This window comes from Bombus terrestris, chromosome 6, assembly GCF_910591885.1.
Source record: "Bombus terrestris chromosome 6, iyBomTerr1.2, whole genome shotgun sequence".
NCBI classification, from domain to species: domain Eukaryota; kingdom Metazoa; phylum Arthropoda; class Insecta; order Hymenoptera; family Apidae; genus Bombus; species Bombus terrestris.
Genome location: NC_063274.1, coordinates 5,148,501 through 5,168,031, shown reverse-complemented (window position 1 = coordinate 5,168,031; position 19,531 = coordinate 5,148,501). Strand labels below are relative to the sequence as shown.

The window sequence follows — 19,531 nt, the reverse complement described above, 5'->3', positions numbered from 1 at the left end:
TAAAAATTTCGTAATTATAAAATATGCTACAATTTGTACATTAATTTACAGTTGTGGTTCCAAAATTATAGTCGCAGTTCGCAGTAAGAGAAGATAAATCTTTGAAGGTTTTATTTTATTTATATATTTTATTTCATTAAATTGAAATTGTATTATTTATAAAATGAAATTTAAGCTCGGATTATGAAATACGAAAGGAAAAGATCGTGACTTTGAAACATCGGTCATAAAGACAATAACACTGATTGAAAGGAATGGTATGCGTGTGGGAAAACCCAATGTTTCAGATAACGGAAATTCTTTAACGTTTATCTGTTAGTATTCGGTATCAGAGAGTATAATTGGTGTTAAGCGTAAAAGTTTCTCGCTCTAGGAATCCCCAATTTGCATACATGTGTTCGTATATCTAAATTTGGAAATACAAAAAATCGAAGCAATGAATTATATGAAAACACCAGATAAAACTTATTTATCGAACAATGTAGAAAATTTCCAATAGCAGGGGGCAACTTTAAGTTTGCTAGAACATTTCAAGTAGATTACGGATATGTTTATGCGTTTATAATAAATATGAAAATATAAGAACAAAGAAGTGTACAGTATATGCGTAACATGCAAAAATATATAAAATATTCAAGCTTTTTATAATATTTAATACACATATTTAATACAATGTAGTTACGTTAATAAAAATATAAACTTGCGTAAAGATTTGCAGTTCGATTACGAGAATAGAAATATTATATGTTATATATGTACATGGTTGTAAAGATATTATTTATAAAAAGAATAAAACGAAGAAAGATGGAAATATTTTGATATGGCAAGTTCGATTAATTCGATAATACACATATTTAATACAATTTAGTTACGTTAATAAAAATATAAACTTGCGTAAAGATTTGCAGTTCAATTACGAGAATAGAAATATTATATGTTATATATGTACATGGTTGTAAAGATATTATTTATAAAAAGAATAAAACGAAGAAAGATGGAAATATTTTGATATGACAAGTTCGATTAATTTTAATAAAAAAAGCACACACCTCGAGAATCAATATTTCTCTTTGTTCTCATTACACCCAAAATACGACCATTCTATTCCAATTTTCACAGTGTTCAACATTAACATCTTGCATTGTTCTATTGCAATCGTTTAAAAACATTTTGAAATTTACTTCAGTTCGGGAATCAGCATATTATTATTTCCCATCTAAGTGATTAATTAGAAAGACGATGAGGGAATGTAAAAGATATTTGTTATACAAATTATCGGATGAATTATATACGCATTCTTTCAATGTCTGAGATCGTAAAACGGATTTAAACGAAAATGTTTTTCATAAAACATCTAATGAAAGTATTTAACAATTAATTCTACAATTTATGTAATCGTAATTGTCAATCTTTAAATCTAACATATGAGAAACAAAATAATGCACTTGGTAAAATATTTAATAAATAGCTAATTGATTTGAAGCGCAAACGAAGCAACTTAATAGAATATCATTGAATTATCGATACTAGTGGCATAATTTGTACAATTGTAACTATTGATCTTTGATTCTGCAACATCAGGAACACAGATATATTTATCGAAGTAGAGCAATTAGCAATTACAAAAGAGATAACCTTTTTCCGTCTGACGCGACCACACAGCAAGAGTTCATTCCAGGTTTCAGGGACTTACCCGTATGCTGATGATGAGATTGCCTTATATACTACACTTCATTGAGTATGCACTTGTACACACATGGTTCAATGGACACGGAGTTGTATATAAACCGCGCCAGCTAACGTTCAGTCATCAGACACTTCTTGGTCTATTCTTCAGTAACTTGAACACAGTTTACCGTCGAATTTTCACAAAAACTTTAGCCAAAATGGTGAAGGTCTATTTTCTTGTGGCTCTTCTCTTTGTGGCTGTAGCGGCCATCATGGCAGCACCCGTGGGTAAGTGAACCTTCTATCTAATTAAACAACTCGCAAATTGTCACGAATGTTCAACCGTTTAACGAAAATCTCTCGACATTCCTCTGGAATAAAAGTTCGTTCTATTCGTTAACATTAATTTTTTAACACCCATATTTTTCGATCCTTTAATACCTTTTAATATTAATCTCTTAATACTTTCAATTTTCTCATTTAACAGCTTTTAAATATTAGCTGACTGGATACGAATTCGATATAAATAACTCTCAATAAACCTTGCGCTTTTTACGTTTACATGATAAGTGAAAATAATCTAACAAGTTCGACTATTCGGTCAAAAGATACGCTCGCTAGCTAAATATTTACCAGAGCTGTATGGACCCTCCATTCTTCTCGATGATTATCAGATATTCAAGAAATAATTACCGGGTATAATAAGGGTAATTAGCAGAATAATTACCGGTAAACGCAGAAAGACAAAACGTTGTTTGTTATTCGTATTCGTTGTTCATTGTTAAAGACAGCTGCTGTTTTAATGCTCCACCGTCTTCGCCTTTCTATTGAGAAATATCCGAGCGTTAATTCTCGATTCCTTTGCCAATTACCGTGTTTCATCTATTATACGCAGCAGACAGAAGGCTTAAAGACGGTATTTAAATTTCAGAGGAGGAGTACGAGCTCCTCGAACAAGCTGGTATCGAGGAACGTGCCGATAGACAAAGAAGAGTGACCTGCGACCTTCTCTCCATCAAAGGAGTCGCAGAACATAGTGCTTGCGCTGCCAACTGTCTCAGCATGGGCAAAGCTGGAGGTCGCTGCGAGAACGGAGTCTGCCTTTGTCGCAAGTACGTCATTCCTTTAATTTCACCTGCCCAAGTTGTTTGAACTTAAACGACCAATTTTGAATGTTTTGCCGCGACTATTCGACGTCTGTTGATCGAAAACTCGTACGTTACAAGTGATTCCGTATTAAGACTCAAGTTTGAAGTCACGAGATTTCTGGAATCTCAACGACGATCGAATCTTAAACTTTCTAGCGAATCCGGTAATACTTTAGTGAATCTGCTATCGATCGAGGATTCTCGCGTGTCAAGTGTAATTTTTTCCATTAACAGTCGAATCAATTTCGTTAATTTGTTCAAATTTATGCGATGGCCAAGTCTTAGATGATGGATCCACTGATATTTTAGAAAATTCGATATCTACTGATTAAGTAAATTTGATATAGTTGGAAAATTCTCGCAGGTTAAACGATTATTAAATATAGCCAACTTTCAGTTTATTAAATTTCCAACGAGTTGAATTTGAACGACGATTAGGTTTTCAGTACTATAGCGTAGATTCAATAATCTTTTGGTAAATTCAATGCCCATTGAAAATTTTCGTCCTACGAAATGTAACTTTTGTTTTTTATAGTACCGCAGACGTTTCAGGAGAAAATTCGTGTTTTAATTCGCTTGGAAAGTTTCTATCGTTCGTCGTGTTGGGCCTCGTGTCACGTTGATTATCGATAGTTCACGCTGTTACCATAGATGAAGTTCCTACTACATGAAAATTCATAAGATTTGTTACTAAAACGAGGCGAAAGCAAAATTTAGAGAATCAGCAAGCTGATTATTGTTGCTGTGCGTAATCAAATATCCGAAGATAATCTCGCGTCTTAATTTTGAAGTATTGTTGGAGGTAGCTAACTTTCGTGTCATTTGGACGTGTTGTAGATATTTCAAATGTTCAGTAAACGAAAATACTGTAAATACTGTACAGCTATTAGACTTAGAATATTCTTAGGGCAGAAAATGGGAAGTTCATGTGGTTTTTCTCGTTCCAGGACCAACTTCAAGGATCTCTGGGACAAACGTTTCGGTTAAATCCAATTCTACCAATCCTACACCAAGCTCCGACGAATTTTCCATGCGACGAGGGATACGCGAAGAAGACGCGACTAATGTCAAGAAATTACCAAATATTTAAAAAAACTACGCTTATTTTATTATAGTTATAGTGAATCTTTCCTTACTAAAAATTCCGTGGAGCTTATGTTGTTAAAATCCATCCATTATCTGATAATACAGCCGAGTCTTTTTGACAAGCTATTATACAGAATAAATAAAGTTTCAAAAGAAGAAAAGACATAAACACCGAACGATGATTTCTCCATCCTTCGTATTTTATCCACAATTAATAACTATAAATAAAACCTATTAGGCTAACCGTGAAATGTGATACACGAGGAATCTCAACTCTGTGTAGAATAAGTTTCTATAAAAAGTACAATTCCAAGAAAAATAGGCGACAGATCGATTCGATTATTTATAGATATTCGTTTGTTCGTTTCCGAATGAGGAAATTGGCTTTGATAATTATTTCTCGGATATACGATAATATAGGATCTTTACTGTAATTACGTTATTTACAATAAATGGATTAAACAGATGTTGGTTAAATAGGAAACGATGGTTGTTTAACGTGAACTAATCATAATAATGTATTATAATTAATCGATATCTTATCTGATCCCGATATCTTTTAGGCCTTTCGTCCACGATACTACAATAACGCGAAAGAAAGGAAGGATGTACATTTACTTGCGTTATATACCGAACTCGTAATCGGTTTGGTCGATAATTCCAATTTTAATTTCATTTTCGTGTATCTGTATTTCAGGGTATATTCACCTAATCCACAGTGTAGCCGCTTTCGATTTAATAAGAAACGCGGTACAAAGGAAGATCAATGTTTGTAGTGCTTCATAACGAATCCATTATCTGTTTCATTTTAATTCTCGTGAATTTTCTGTTTGCTCCCGTTGATAAGCTACGTTGCCCGATACTCGCTCCCTTCTTAATATCGTTCAGATTTAATTCGATTATTAGGATTAGGTTGGTCTTAGTTTCTGTCCTAACATTATCCTCCGTTTATTTTTCCTTTACTTGTACGAGTAAATGAAAGTAGATTATGATTTACCATCGTGTTGATGTTAAATAAGAATAACGAAAAAAGGAAAAAAGACCGAGCGTAGTTCGTTTAAGGATATACAACGGAGATCGTGGTGATATTTTCTAAGATTAAAGAAGTAGATTTTCCGAAAAACGTTTATCGTTCATCTAGTCGAAGATCGATCTTGCGAAAGTTAATTATTTAAAATTTAATTGAGCGAAGTACTTCGTTAGACTTTAACGAATATTTGGTGTATAAATCGTAAACATTAATTTGAAATTGGCACGTTAACTTCCCCGAAATTATATTTAATAATTATAGTTTGCTATTGCATTGTAATTTTAAAGTAACGCGAAATTCTGGGAAAATCGGTTTCGTAAGCAATAATAATTTTCATTGTTCGCTATATTAATAATCATAATTGCTTATCGAACATTAATGACTGTATCTGTTGTATCATTGATGTGTACGATTGACGTGTATATTAATATTACTCCGTCGTAATATTTGATTATTCGAAGTACAAGTAAATTTTAACAAAATTCCTTTTTCTAATCGTAGAACATCACTCACGATATTTTTCGTTAAAAAACACGCACGTACAAATCTTCTTGACAATTATCCTACGATCGTACATCGTTTATTAATAATAATCCGTATCCACTGCAATTATTTCGAGCTTCATAAATAACTACGTATAGCGATTAATCAGTCACACCGTTCTTAACCGCATCGAGATAAAGCATACGTGCTCGTTGACCTAACAATCACGGAACAAATTACCATGCGCAAAATACCTACGCATTAAATACCCATAAAGAATGAGCGTTTATGTTGTTACTACAAAATATTGCCTCTCGATATGTACGAGGGTCATGCGTGAATTATTTTTGCGATTATGCATAAACAAAACGTAGGTATAAATTCATCGGCTGCAATACCGAAACAGCAAATCGATTTATTAAAGATTTTTGTTTTCACCGAGCGATCACGAATTAGAAATCGATTTTCAGTTTTCGTGTTTTCGAACGACGACAATTTGTCTCATTCGTACGTCTGTTGCTCCTCCCATGAAGAAAAGGAACGACGCAGAGATATACAGGAACGTCATTTTATTTAACAAAATAGTTACTCTTAGTTTGATGAACGTTCTCTTTTCGTTCTACGCATCTTCCTTTTCTTTTACGAAAATAGCAACATAGCTTTTTTGGCCCCTCAAACGAATAACTTAATTTCAATCTCAAATTTTAGACATACGGCTTATCGTTATTTCGTTTCACGAGACGACCAAGAAAATTTTTCTATAAAGCTTCCTTTATAAAAGAATCGAACTTTATAATTATGAATTATTAATTATTAATAATTATCAATTCCATTATTCTGATAAATAAAATTACGATTCTCTGTATCTCCGCAACATTGTTCTCGTGGAAGAAACGTCAGAGCGTTTTCGCTTATCTGATACATTAGACAGTAAACGCGAAATGATGAAGGAAATTTATGAAATGGCAAAAATTCATATTTTTAAACGTTTTTGAAGCGAATTTAATTTTATTCGATCGTCTAACCGAATTATCTTCGACAAAGGTTGGAGAAATACAGAGAATGGGGATCAAAATATAAGATTTCTCGTCAGGAAATTGCAGAGAGGAAAGAAGAATAATTAATCGGGACGATTAAAGCCGAATCTTATATTGACTCGAACGAATCTTCCGATAAATTGACTTATTTTAATCATCGAGAAATTCTCTTTGCCCGAAGCTAATATTTGAAAATGGCCCTTTATCCAGACGTATTTCATCTCAATTAATAAAATCCGATATTCGAATCAATATAAAAATACTATAGCGAGTACCATTGGCAAGTTTCCTCATATAATAATCACCACAAATCCAAACCTCCGTCAAAATTAAAATCAACTAAATCTCTTCCTTTCTCCTCTCAAAAAATATCTCCTCCATTCGTGATAAAAAGAAAAAAGAAATAAATTTCTCCCTCGGAAGGATCGAGCATCCGACGTATGAATGACCTCGGAGAAAACTCGGCGCGTACTATCTTTTTGCGTAGAAAAGGTTTAGTCCGAGAGAGGAAGAGTGAAATACCGTGAACGAACGAAAGAGAGACGAACGTATAAACGAGAACGAAAGTAAGAGAGAAAGAGAAATTTGGATCGGCAAAAGAGCACGAAAGGAGAAAACACGACTGGAAAACCAATATGCCTTGTGCTTCGGTGTGCAATTAAAAGGTCGAGAGAGTTTACTGTCGATATTTTTCGACCAGCAATTATTGGAATCTTTTTCTCATCCTCCTCCTCCTCCCCCCCTCCCCACCTTTTCCCTGATATACAGCCAGGGTATAACCGGATCGGACTCGCCACGACCACGATAGTCCTGCAGGACTCTTCTGCATGAAGAGCCCTTCAGAAGCGGACAAATGCGGCCACTATATGCACTTATGGTTCTTTCCACGCTTTCATTAAAAATTGGACTCCGCTCTCCAAAGCACCTTCTTCTCTCTTTTTCTCCTTTTTTCCACCTCTCTCTTCCTCTTTTCATCCGTGTATCCGTCTATTTCTTTTCAATTCCTATAGAGCTGTCTTCGTTCAACGTTCACCTCTATTCTTCCACATCGGTCCAGGCCAGGCTCCGGCTCTTTTTTTCCACCCTATCCTTTTTTTGCCACTTCTCGTGGCTCGTGTGGATCGCCAGGATATAGCTCGATGTCAGTCATATTCGTGACTGGCTTTTCATCTTTGTTCGTTCGCCGGGGCCCGTCCTGTGTTCCGTTGAAAATTATTTCCTCCGGTATTCCGCGCCGGGCATTTCGGCCTCTTCAGCTGGAATTCGGATAGCCGGATAGCCGCGATGAATCGCGAAAAACCGCGTACACCGGACCGAACTTTCCTCCCGTGGATAACGTTCGTTTCCCGCGTTAAATCGTTCGCGGACGATCGTGACGTTCGCCCTCCTCCTTTCTTTTTTTCTCCTCGTTTAAGAAGATTTTTGCCGTTAATTTGCCGCGAGATCATCGTTTTTCTGCGATTCCTCGATCGATCGTCGTTAACACTAAGCCCAACGAAGTTCAAGGCATCGAGTTTGCATCGACGAAATTGCAACGAAGAGCGAATCAACAAAATTGTAATCGTTGCAAACGGCAGGCTGAGATCGTTTGTATGAAACGTTTTGGTGGCGGAGGAGAGACTGGTCGCATTGACTCTCGCCGCTAATGAGGTCGAATAGAAACGATTTTTCCGATAATTCTCTTCTTTTCCGTGCGTTATGCTTGGCGAGTTTCACAATACTCGGCGACGTTATTTTTATGTATCGTTGATTTAGTCAGTGAATTGAAGTAAACGCCATCCGCGTCTCTATTTTTACTTCTTACACGCATACGTTTCCCCCGTGCATGTGGCAAAATGAAATTTCATAACAAACGAAACGGTGCAGGTATTTCTTGTAAAAGACAACAAAAAGTTTTCCCGATTGTTCGCAACGATATTTCGTAATTCTATGTGTATGCGCATATACGCGGAATTCTATTTAAACGGAAAAAGCTTTATTCTTTAATAACTTCATGTATGGATTCGAAAAATTGGATTGTTTAACGTACGCGCGAACGTTTCACATTACCAGAAAGTAAATGAAACAATACGAAACGCTTGGCAAAACTTCCGCGTACGTTGCCTCGTAATTTATCTTTTCTAACGATGAAAATTAGGAATTAAACGATCACGATAAAAATCGAATATTTTCTAATTCTCAAAATAACAAACGTAAATTACTATCGTAAAGCAGTTTATGACCTTTATTATTTCCATCTAAATCTGATAGACGTATACATATTGAATGAGTTTATTCGAGTCGATATCACGTATTATGTAAATATCAATTCTTATCGAAAGGTGAAGAAACATCGGGGATTTTTTGTTATTTTCAGAGTTTATTAAACGATTAATCGTCAGTTTTATTAATAATATCGAAAACAAGGCTTTACGTCATACGATAAATTTCTTCGCCTATTTTTTTCACCCTTTTTGTTTTCCTTTGCAGATGTGGAACGTTGTTGACGCGCCTATCGGGACAAGTTCAATTTTTGTAAATTCGTTCGATAAACAACTACATGCGATCTAATTCGCGCCATTTTTCGCTCCGTTTTTTTCTTTTTTTTTTTCGAAGCACACACGTGCGTTATTAAATACAGGACGAGAAAAAAACGCAGCTGCGAGGTGAAATTGCGTGGCACGGCAACAACAAATCTCCGATGAAATTTCGCATTCAATTTATAACGCGTTGCAATTTCTAGCAGCCACGGTCGTTCGCCGGAAATTCATTCGTTTTCATCGCGTATGCGTGTGCTGGTCACGTAGCCGGGATCTTCGATCGTTCACGAAGAGATGTCTCCACTCACGTGTATTTCTACCTGCAAGTTGAATCTCCTGATCGCAGACAATTCTGTCGCTCGTAACCAGCGTAGAACAGGCGCATCTGGCGATCGGTAGAGCAAGAAATTCATATTTTCGGCTATAGAAATCGATTACCTCGACCATGTCGGAATTTAGCAATTTCGATCCTTTCTACGATTTGATATGCACAAATTTTCTCGAAATAAAAATTTCCCATTTTTTCGACACAATGATACATGTCACGAGCGCGTGTTCAAACAGGTGACGCATAGCTGAAAGGATTAAATTCGGTTGCGAACGCGTGATTACGGTATTCGATTTCGAAGGGGCAATCGCTCCGCGATACGCTCGCTTTTACGGCCGAAAATCAGCAAATCACGCGTTGTTAACGGAACGCAATCATCGATTGCGAAACAGCGGTTCGCGATTTGCATTATTCTCTAACTTTTGCTGCGCAATCATTTTCCGAACATACACTCTGTCTCGCCAAAGTATTTCAACTACACGCTATATACGGAACTTTAACGTCTATATCGTACGCGTTGTATGAAACATTTTGAGATTTCATTAGCATCGTAACGAGACACGATCGTACTGGTAAAGTTTGCAAACAATTTGAACACGTATATAGAAGTTACAAGATGTTTATCGCGAACGTATGGCGAAAGATAATAAAAGTAATTTGCACGTACGGAATACCACTATGGGGGACAGCAGCAATGGGCCACATAAATAAACTAGAGCCACTACAATCGAAGATAGTGAGAACAATAGTCAACGTTCCATGGCATGTCAGAAACGAGAATATGCGCAGGGACTTAAAAATACCAACGGTCAAAGAAGAAATCAGCAGGTACGCAGAAAAATATTGGGTTGTCGGAAAAGTGTGTTTCTTTCGCAAACGTGTTCTTTACAACAGCGCAGTTTCATAGAAACATGAAGCTTGTGAAAGCTTGTGAAATGTCACGGTGTTTATTTCAACAGAACAAAATGGATCGTACGTAATTCGACAGAATAATATAAAAAAACAAACCTTGTGCGTCTATTATTTCGTCATACAACTTTTGTATTAAAAAGAAACTTTTCTGACAACCTAATACAGGGAAAGAACGGCACTACATCCAAACTAGCCAGCTTTTGCTGAGCATAACTCTCATAGAAAGGAAACTAAAAAGAAAACACCTCACTGACCTCACTAAAGAAATAAAATAGTCAAACTCGAAGATGGTCTTCTGCTGGGGGTAACCATCCACATGTTATTTAGCAATTAAGTTTAAGAAAAATTTACCAAATGTTTAGGACGTTTGGACAAATTGTAAAGTACAAATTAAATATTTATTATTTATTTATTTATTTATTATTGCTTAGTCCGTGCCTTTCGACTTTGGACGAGCTTTCGGTTTTACATCCCTTTTACTTATTTCGCTTCTTATACATCTCCTTCTCCTCTTGTCCATTCTATTATATTGCACTCCCTTAATTACTCTGCCTTTAAAACTATGGCAACTTTTCGGCTTTTGCCTCCTTGCTGTGTTTCCTTATTGTCGTTCCTCCCTTCTCTATTATTGCTTTTAATTCTGTTAGTCCTTCTCCAGTCTCATTTAGTATTTTTTCTGTGTCCTTTGGTCCTCCCGTTATTTCGCATTCTTCTATTACACGTCTCAGGTCTTCTTCTTTCCTTTTACATAGTCTGCATCTTTTTGCTCCCTCTTCTTTCCAGTATTCCCTTGCTTTGGTCTCGTTTCCACATCTGAATTTTGCTAATATTTTTCTGCCCTTCCACTTCATCCTCCCTTCTAGGTACAAATTAAATAATAATAATAATAATAAAGAAACGTATGGCATATATCACAAGATATATACCACAAACGCGTTTAGTAAAACCGCTTAGAATGTAACACGCACATGGTCGTCTTAAGCGTATAACAAGCGTTAAATGTGGTCCGAAAGATGCTGAATGTTGTGATTTATTACTGCATGATGGATAATCAACTGCTTAAAACACTTTGACTGCCACGTTGGTCAAATATGACCGGTCATGGTTTCTCCTGTGACGCCACGGTGGTCATTGGTGACCGGAGCGCTTGAACTTCTTACAATCATAAGAATTTCTTTTTTATTTGGCGATGACGCGGCTCAATCGTAGAAAGTTTTCTTTTCACGTCGACACGCACAGTTTCTTTTTTTTATTATTCAATTTGTGCCATAAAATTCGTCCAGCTGGACATTTGGTAAATTCTTCTTTGGTAAATTCTTCTTATTGTTAAATAACATGTAATTCTACCAAATGTCCAAATTGGACAAATTGAGAATGAAAAGAATTAAATAAAAACAAAGATAATGTGCGGATGGCTACCCCCAGCGGGATACCATCTTCCAGTTTGTCTATTTTATTTCTTTAGTGAGGTCAGTGTGGTGTTTTCTCTTTAGTCTTATAGACACACAGTTCTTTTTTTTTACAGTTTACAACCAATTCTCGTTGAGAATTATAAATAAATTATTCCGGCGTGGTACTATAACGTGAATAATAATAATAAATGATTATCGTATGTTTGATTCTAGCTGAATCTAACGTGTAAATCTCGAGGATAACGTCTTTTTAGCCTGCGGATCTGATTCGTCGTGTCGAGTAATTGAGTAATTAGTTTTTAGGGTTTTGGTGGTTGTCAATTCTTATGTTATATCTATTACTGAATTTGGATATTTTTTCTTTAACTGTAGGTATCTTAAGGTCGCCATGTGTTGTTTCGTTGGTAACATACCAAGGTGCGTCTATTAAGGAAAAAATGAAAACATATCTTGCATCTAACGGTGCACTGTGTTTGCGTCCATATCTTTGAAGGGTAATCTACGAATATTATTACAAACACAGCTTAGAAAATAATCGTAATTGCTGCTTTATAATCATATAATTGAAGTTAGAAGTGTGCACATACCTTACTTTTATATATAGAATGAGCAAATACCGTTTACTAGCATCTTCTACACGTTTCAATAATATATTCTGCACGTTTTGCTTACGAAATGACAAACGCGAATGGTTTGTTGAAATAAACGAAGCCTTGTTATAATATGTCGCTTTTAACTATTAACCAAGGCGCCACGGTGATCAAGACAAACGATCCATTGGAGAAGAATATTGTCTAACATCATCAATTTATTATTATTTTGCCATTGTATGCTTTGAATAATAAAAATACTCCCGTGGCGTCCTGAACGAAACGTGTGATTTCGTTTGTTAAATACGTTTGTATCAAATATCTTGCAATTTCTGCGTACACTATACTTTCAAATTTGTTCCAAACTCTACTAATATAATCACGATGGTCGAGTTGTATAATGGTGTAAAGATGTTTCCCGTAACACGCATAATATATTCCATAAACGCTAATTGGATAGGGTGATAAAGAGCAAGGGAAGGACAAGAGAAGTGCCTAATCAGGTAGCTCGTAGATCCGAGTAGTTTAGCGTAGTTTAGGATAACAGGATCGAATAAGTAGGTTTAGATACATGTTTAAATATAAGTGGAAGGATGTTGGCAAGAAGGGTAGACATCGAGTATCGTCCAAGTGACGTTGAAAGAATAGAAGAATAGTACGTGCGGCATACGAAGTAGAAGTGCAAGGCCAGAAAAATACGAACGGAATATATCTTGTAAAATATCTTGTAAACCAACTAGAATTACCTAATAAATAATAATAATATTCGTAAAAGGTATTTAAGCAAGTGTTCGAATATTTTCACGAGGCTTCTCGTATTTTCGCTTCATCGAATTCTCGTTACACGAAAGTCGTTCTCCTAGTTTCCACCTTTTATATTTCGCTAATCTCGCTCTTATTTTAACGAACAAAAACGATTAGCAAACAGAGGTCTCGTAATTCGCGTTTCACCAAGATATTTGATACAAAATTTTCACGAACGATATATCGTATTTTCTTCAAACTCGAGATATCTTTAAACGTCAGAAACGTGGTTTTATACGACCGAGTAATAACGATCGTATAAAACTCTAGAAATAAACTCGAGGGAATTATCTTATCTATCTATTAGCCAAAGTCGTAACCACGTCGAAACGTTGCAGACATGGTGTAGAGGCAAGCGGTTGACGCTGGTGTCCCCGAAACGAGTGACCGGCTTGGAAATAATGCGATCGCAGGAGCGCAGGTCGGTTTGGTCGGTAGGCGAATTAACGCTCAGGAAATCGGATTACGTCGTGACCCACAGCACTGACTGTCTACTAACTCTTGCATTAGCCTCCGTTCGAGCAAATTGCGTTTAGCCTGGGCTAAGAGGAGAGGACGATCGGCTTGCCAGGAATACTCGACCGAGGTAAATTGCTAATTCGCGACTCGCAGAAATAACGTGGCCGTGGAAATACGCGGGATTTGGTCGACCAGACGCGGTTGTTCCTTTTCATTATCGCCAACAGCTCGTGCTTTCACGCTAAAAGTTATAAATCGATAGTAATGGTGCGCTGATTCGAAGTCTGTCGGCTCGCGTGTTCCAAGAGGATCGCCCTTTGTTTCGGTTCTATCCCCTGTTTTCCCTTTCTTATCCTCGCAATCGGTAATTTTACAGTTATTAATTAGAGAATATCGATCGATCGTGGATCAATCAACGCGTTCAATGCGGCACGGGTTGCATGGATTTTCCCTTAGCAAAGTATTTATCCAGGCATCGTCCGAAAGAAAATAGGAAATTCCTATCACGCGTTCGTTCGCGTCTTTCGCATTGAGCGTGTTAACGAGAGAATACTAATAGCCTTTGTAATTGCCGAAGAATATTCGAAAGTATTGGTTATTCGTGAGAAAGCTTAATGGCAGGTTTAATATTTGCATTCGTTTTTGGTAAGATCGAATGGTTTTTATATCGAAACGAAGAGTTCGCGGCTTTACGAAGTGAATTGTTTTATCAGTCAGCTCGCGGACGAGAATGCGTAGAACTGTAAATTTGCTTAAATTTTATTGGTACAATTGTGTTCTGAATTCTCACTTCCTTCTTGGGTATTCCGAAAGATTACAAAGATAGACGAAACGTAGAAAAAAATAGACTCGAACCTTTTAAGCTTCGTCTTAAATTTCCCGCATGTACGTTCTTTGGAACGCGAAGCACTTGCATAATTGCACACTTTGAATTGCCACCAAGAAACGGAGAAATTGTCGAAACTTACGTTTTCTCCGAGTAAAACCTTCCTCGTTACTTCTCCGTTACTTCTCGTTACTTCTCGCCAGCTTCTACGATAAGAATCGGATTCATTCTCGTCCGATCTATACGCATTACGCGTTTCAAACTTATTGCAGTCGAATGTGTTCCGTTTGCGAGGACAAACTGTGCTCGTCCGAGTTAATTAAATCCCTCGAGGGTAGGTTAAATTGCCCGCTAGGAAGTTAAACAGATAATTAGACAAATTGGCAAACTGATCGGTGCCAACAATTACGTTTCCATGAGGCATGCGACGTGGCAACTCTTTACGATTGTTGCACCATCGATTACAACCGTCGCCCTTGATGATGTTGCGTAGCATATCGTCTTACTCATCCATCTGCGAGCAATTTTCTCTTTTGCCACATGTTCGTCAAAATATTAGCTTGTCCGAAATGTTTCTTTCGTTTTATAAGGAAATAATAGACAATGTTTTTTTGTTTCATATTAGTTTATTGAATTATACACGAACGTAATGATAGAAATAGAACGATATGGATCACACCTAATTCAATAAAATAGTATAAAACAGAAATTGTTGTTCATCTATTATGAAAGGAAAGAAACTTATCGGACAGTCTAATAATATTTTTCTTTACTTCTAGTCCAAGCTAAATATAGCAACGAAATTTTTATACCTATAATCCAGTGTATCATCTATTTGCTCGAAACACGTCTCTCTGAAATCGTTTTATTACAAATGCAACAACAACGCTGAAACACAAACAGTGTTACTACCAGAGATGGTAAGCTAAACTGTCGTGCGACCATCCAGCCGTAAGGATGACAGGCATTTGTATCTGGCTTAATACGCGCAAAGCTCTCCGTCACTTAACAACAAAACCGAGCAGCAAAAGATACGCTCACAGAGTGGCAAAATAATTCCGCGTGTCAAATAGCGTAGCGAAACACGAATAGCCACGCAAATGATGACCGTAGGTGATCACTTCGGTAAACGACCAGCCGTGGAGCTGACAAACGTCGCTTCGAGATAATCTTTGTCCTGTTGCTACTTAACACGTCGCGTTTCCTCCTCTATGTAACGCAGGGGGTTGCGGTAACGCGTATCATGGCACGTATTTGGCTTACAACGATTACGAGAGGATCATAGCAAACCCGTTCGATCAATCAGCTGTTCAGGTATTAGCGTTTCCTGGCACGTACCGGCCGGCGATGCGTTCAACTCGCTGTCGTTGGCTGGCGTTCCAACAGCTGGGTCTCGTCTTTACCATATCCGAACAGCCGTGTTTTCCTTCTTCGCTCAGATTAGCGGAATTCGAGCGTTAACGGCACTTTCACGTCGATCGATTCGACTTTTTTTTGCCTTCTATCGCTATGTGAATGAGAGTTTCTTTTTCTATTTTGCCACGGATGCGAATAGAACGAAACGATAGTCGCAGGTCGATAGTCGCGATGAATAGCGGTCGAACGACTCGTGCGATCATTTTCTTTCGTGTCCTCTTTTCTTTTTGTTTAATCTTCGTATATGAAGTTCATGAGCGATAACGTTTGCATTAAGACTTTGGCAGCTCTTGGCGAAGAAGATCGTATCGATATTCGATTCTCTGTCAATAATTAGTAGATGCTTTTAGTTTGACTTGAAATATTCACAGGAGATGTACGTCGGGTTTGAAATGTGCGACGAGTGCTGTAGAAACGGTTACAAGTGCTATGGAAAAAGACCAATAGAAAATTTTAGACTAACAGAAAGACGCGTTATGGGTATCGATAAGTAGTCTCGTACAACGTTTGCAAGTTTGGTAATAAAGCAGATGAAGTTACACAAGTAAATTTTATTAGTTATCATTTTCTGATTACGCTGTCTAAATCTAAATTCCAAGGAAGAAACTACTGACCTGTGACTTGCAATTTATTAATCATAGGTAATTATTGCGCAAGAAGGTGCAGGTGTTACGTTTGCGTTGATAATATTAGCAAACATAATTCTCCACGCGATAGTTGCACGACACGTTCTATGTAAAACATTTGCACTTTGCACCTAAATATACGTAAATATATTAAAAGTATCAAACACAGTGACAAGTATTATTCATTTATAATTTGCGCCCGTGTGTATCCTGATTTTGAATCCTCCTTTCTCTAATAATGTTACGTATATGCAGCGCATAATTCAAATTTCCGATGTCTCAGCGTAGATCAGGTGCAACATAGTAATCGACTATTTCTACTTCGAGGCTTAATCTTTGCAACGCGACAAACTAATTCAATCCATTTCGGTTCACGAACATAACAAATACTCTACCGCAATACCGGTGTATTATTCGTCCAACTTTAGCTACCAAATCGAAATAGGTTTATTCAAGATCGATAGATAGTAATTTAAAACTAAAATTGAAAATTTTAATTTGATCGAACGAACATTCAGACAATAAATCGGATTAACACGGCAAAGCTGATTAGAAATATTTGCTGCTAATCGACATCGGATTACATAACGTAACAATTTACATATTACATATTATAATAGGTACATTTCGACGGTAATCAATTTATGATAATAATAGCGCGAATACTTCAGTTTCATAATTTAACACCGGTGAAAATACCGATTTAGGTAAAGCAATCGCATAGCATCGAGCAGCGGTGGACGCGAGGGAAACTTCATTACATGTGTCGTTATTACGACGTGTCGCGGTATTAGAAATTGTCGTTGCGCCGTTAGAAATCACTTGTACGATGCTCGTTGCACGATACGCTGGTTATTTCGCCAGCGAAACCTCAATTAGCAAATCTGTAATATCGTTAGCGCAACGTGATAATTGTAACATTAACACTGGCAACTTTGTTCGGTGTTTCGTACTGTTACGCAACAACGTTGGGAATAAGGAAACACGTTTGCCGTACTAACGTGCGTTACATAGATTCGCGTTTACCGAGTCGCGTTAAACAACAAATTTACGAGACTAAAAAATTCACGCTAGTTTAGTTTCATCACGCGACGTAGCGAAAGAATTTTTTCGCATGTAACACGACGATTTTAAGATTAATCGTAACGTTAATTTACCATTGAAATTTCCAGGCTTAAAATTATGTGCTTAGATGGAATAAATAGAAATTGCATATCGATTCAACAACACAGATCGCTAATTGCTGTTCGTCGAAGCGACTTACACTGTCGCGTCCGAGTTTCGTTCACGTATCGAGTACAATACGTGGCGCAGCATAAGCAGACATTTTTCTAACGAGAATTTATGCTCGTTCGATGGATCGAGGGAGCGACCGATTGCGTAACAAGGGAAGAGATTTATTCGACAGGCTACCTGCCGTATGACGGCTCACAACAGGGTAAAGTAAGTCAGGATGATCTTCCCCGTTCGTTTTCCAGTAATTGATATTCCATTCATAGGATTCGCGAGACGGGCATCTCAATAAAGTTGCGTGGCGCGGTTAACCGATTCCCAGTTAACTGACGCACTCGGTTAACCATTGCTTCATTTTACTTCATCAACTTATATCATCTATGTTACGTTCATACGATTAATCTTATTCGTTCGATCTATCCGTCTAAACTTCTATTTCCACGTAAAATATCAGGAGCTTTAAAATGTCAAGTTCGTATTGTTATACGTAGATTTTGCCGCGTTTATTATAGGAAGATGCAAAGAATGCGTAAACGTAAACGATCCTTAACCGCGTCGCAGTGTTAGTGATAGTGTGAAAACGCTATGATAATGGAGTACACATCAGGAGATGTTATCGAGTACAGAAATAACGTTAGGAATTGGGAATTTTTACGATTATCGAATTATCAACGTACTTGCCGTTGATTGAACTCGATTGTCCCCGTCATGAAGGGACGTTAATGGCGAGATGGATAGGCGATCGATTTGCCAGGCATTTTCCACTCAGTATGAAATTATTACAATGTCGCGTTTAATTAAGTGGAACGAAGTAAAAGTGATTTAAGTTGGCGAGCACGTAGGCGGCTAAGAATTATGGCAACCAGATACAAGAACGTTCGAAGTTGATCGCAGTTTCGAGATTAAATAAATTCACCGTTAGTCGCACGTTTTAGGGAGTAAACGTGCATTCGATAAACTTCCGTTTCTGCTTTTTTAAATGTACGATCATTGGATAACAGAACGCAGGAGTTAAGCTTTCATTGTCATTCAGATCGGTGCGCTTCATTCTTTCGAAATTTCCTGCCGATTCTGAAAGGGAAATATTTTGTCGGCAAATATTATTACCCGATACACGAATTCAAATTTCAACAAAACTTCATCAATGACGTATATTTCCATTTCAATTATTTCACATGCCCTGTTTACCCGATTCGCGTTACATCCAATAAATTTTTGCTGAAAAGAAAACAGACTGTACGGCTACACTCGTACCATCGGTGTAATTAGCTCAGTACTTTAATCGTATATACGAGAAGTTTATTTTTATCGACTTTCTGATTTTGATGGTATCGGTTAGTGGAAAATATTTACTTCAATGTGACAACAATTTCCCCAAATGAGAAATATAACTCTTTTAACGAAGGAAGTTTGTTAAAAAAACAAGCTTCTTTGGCAACCGATAGCGTTGAAACATCGATAGTTCGGTACATCTGTTTAATTTTAACGGCAAATAAAAGAGTTGTTCCAAAAGTTTCTTTCATTTTGTAAAGAATTAATAGATGCACAACATTTTATTGAACTATGTACGATCCATTTTGAAGTAATAGAATATAATATACAAGGTGTTTGGTAACTGGTGGTACAAGCGGAAAGGGGGTGATTCTACGCGAAAAAAGAAGTCGAAAATATAGAATAAAAATTTTTCGTTTGAGGCTTCGTTTTCGAGAAAATCGACTTTGAATGTTCGCTCGGTACGCGTGCACTTTATCACGTCTCGTTATAACGGATCTCACTGTAGATCGTTGTCTCGATGGATATTATCGCAGTTTAAGCTTGTTTTTGCCGTAACGGAAAATTAGGAATACATAACGAAATAATATGAAGTAATCATAAAGTTTATTATTACAAAAATTGCTGAAAATGTTGCCCATTCTGCCGAACACATACTTCTGCTCTTCTAATTAAATTTCTA

General features: G+C 37.0%; 1 protein-coding gene and 1 long non-coding RNA gene across 2 annotated transcripts in view; one reads left to right on the top strand and one right to left on the bottom strand.

The window, feature by feature from the left end:
- LOC110119340 overlaps positions 1–19,531 on the bottom strand; it is a 224,105-nt gene that overhangs the window by 17,535 nt on the left and 187,039 nt on the right. The gene's annotated exons all lie outside the window — the stretch shown is intronic.
- On the top strand, positions 1,887–3,803 carry Def (defensin). The gene is given in 3 exon segments (NM_001280909.1): positions 1,887–1,956; positions 2,600–2,780; positions 3,764–3,803. Coding segments are annotated over 3 exon segments (291 nt in total).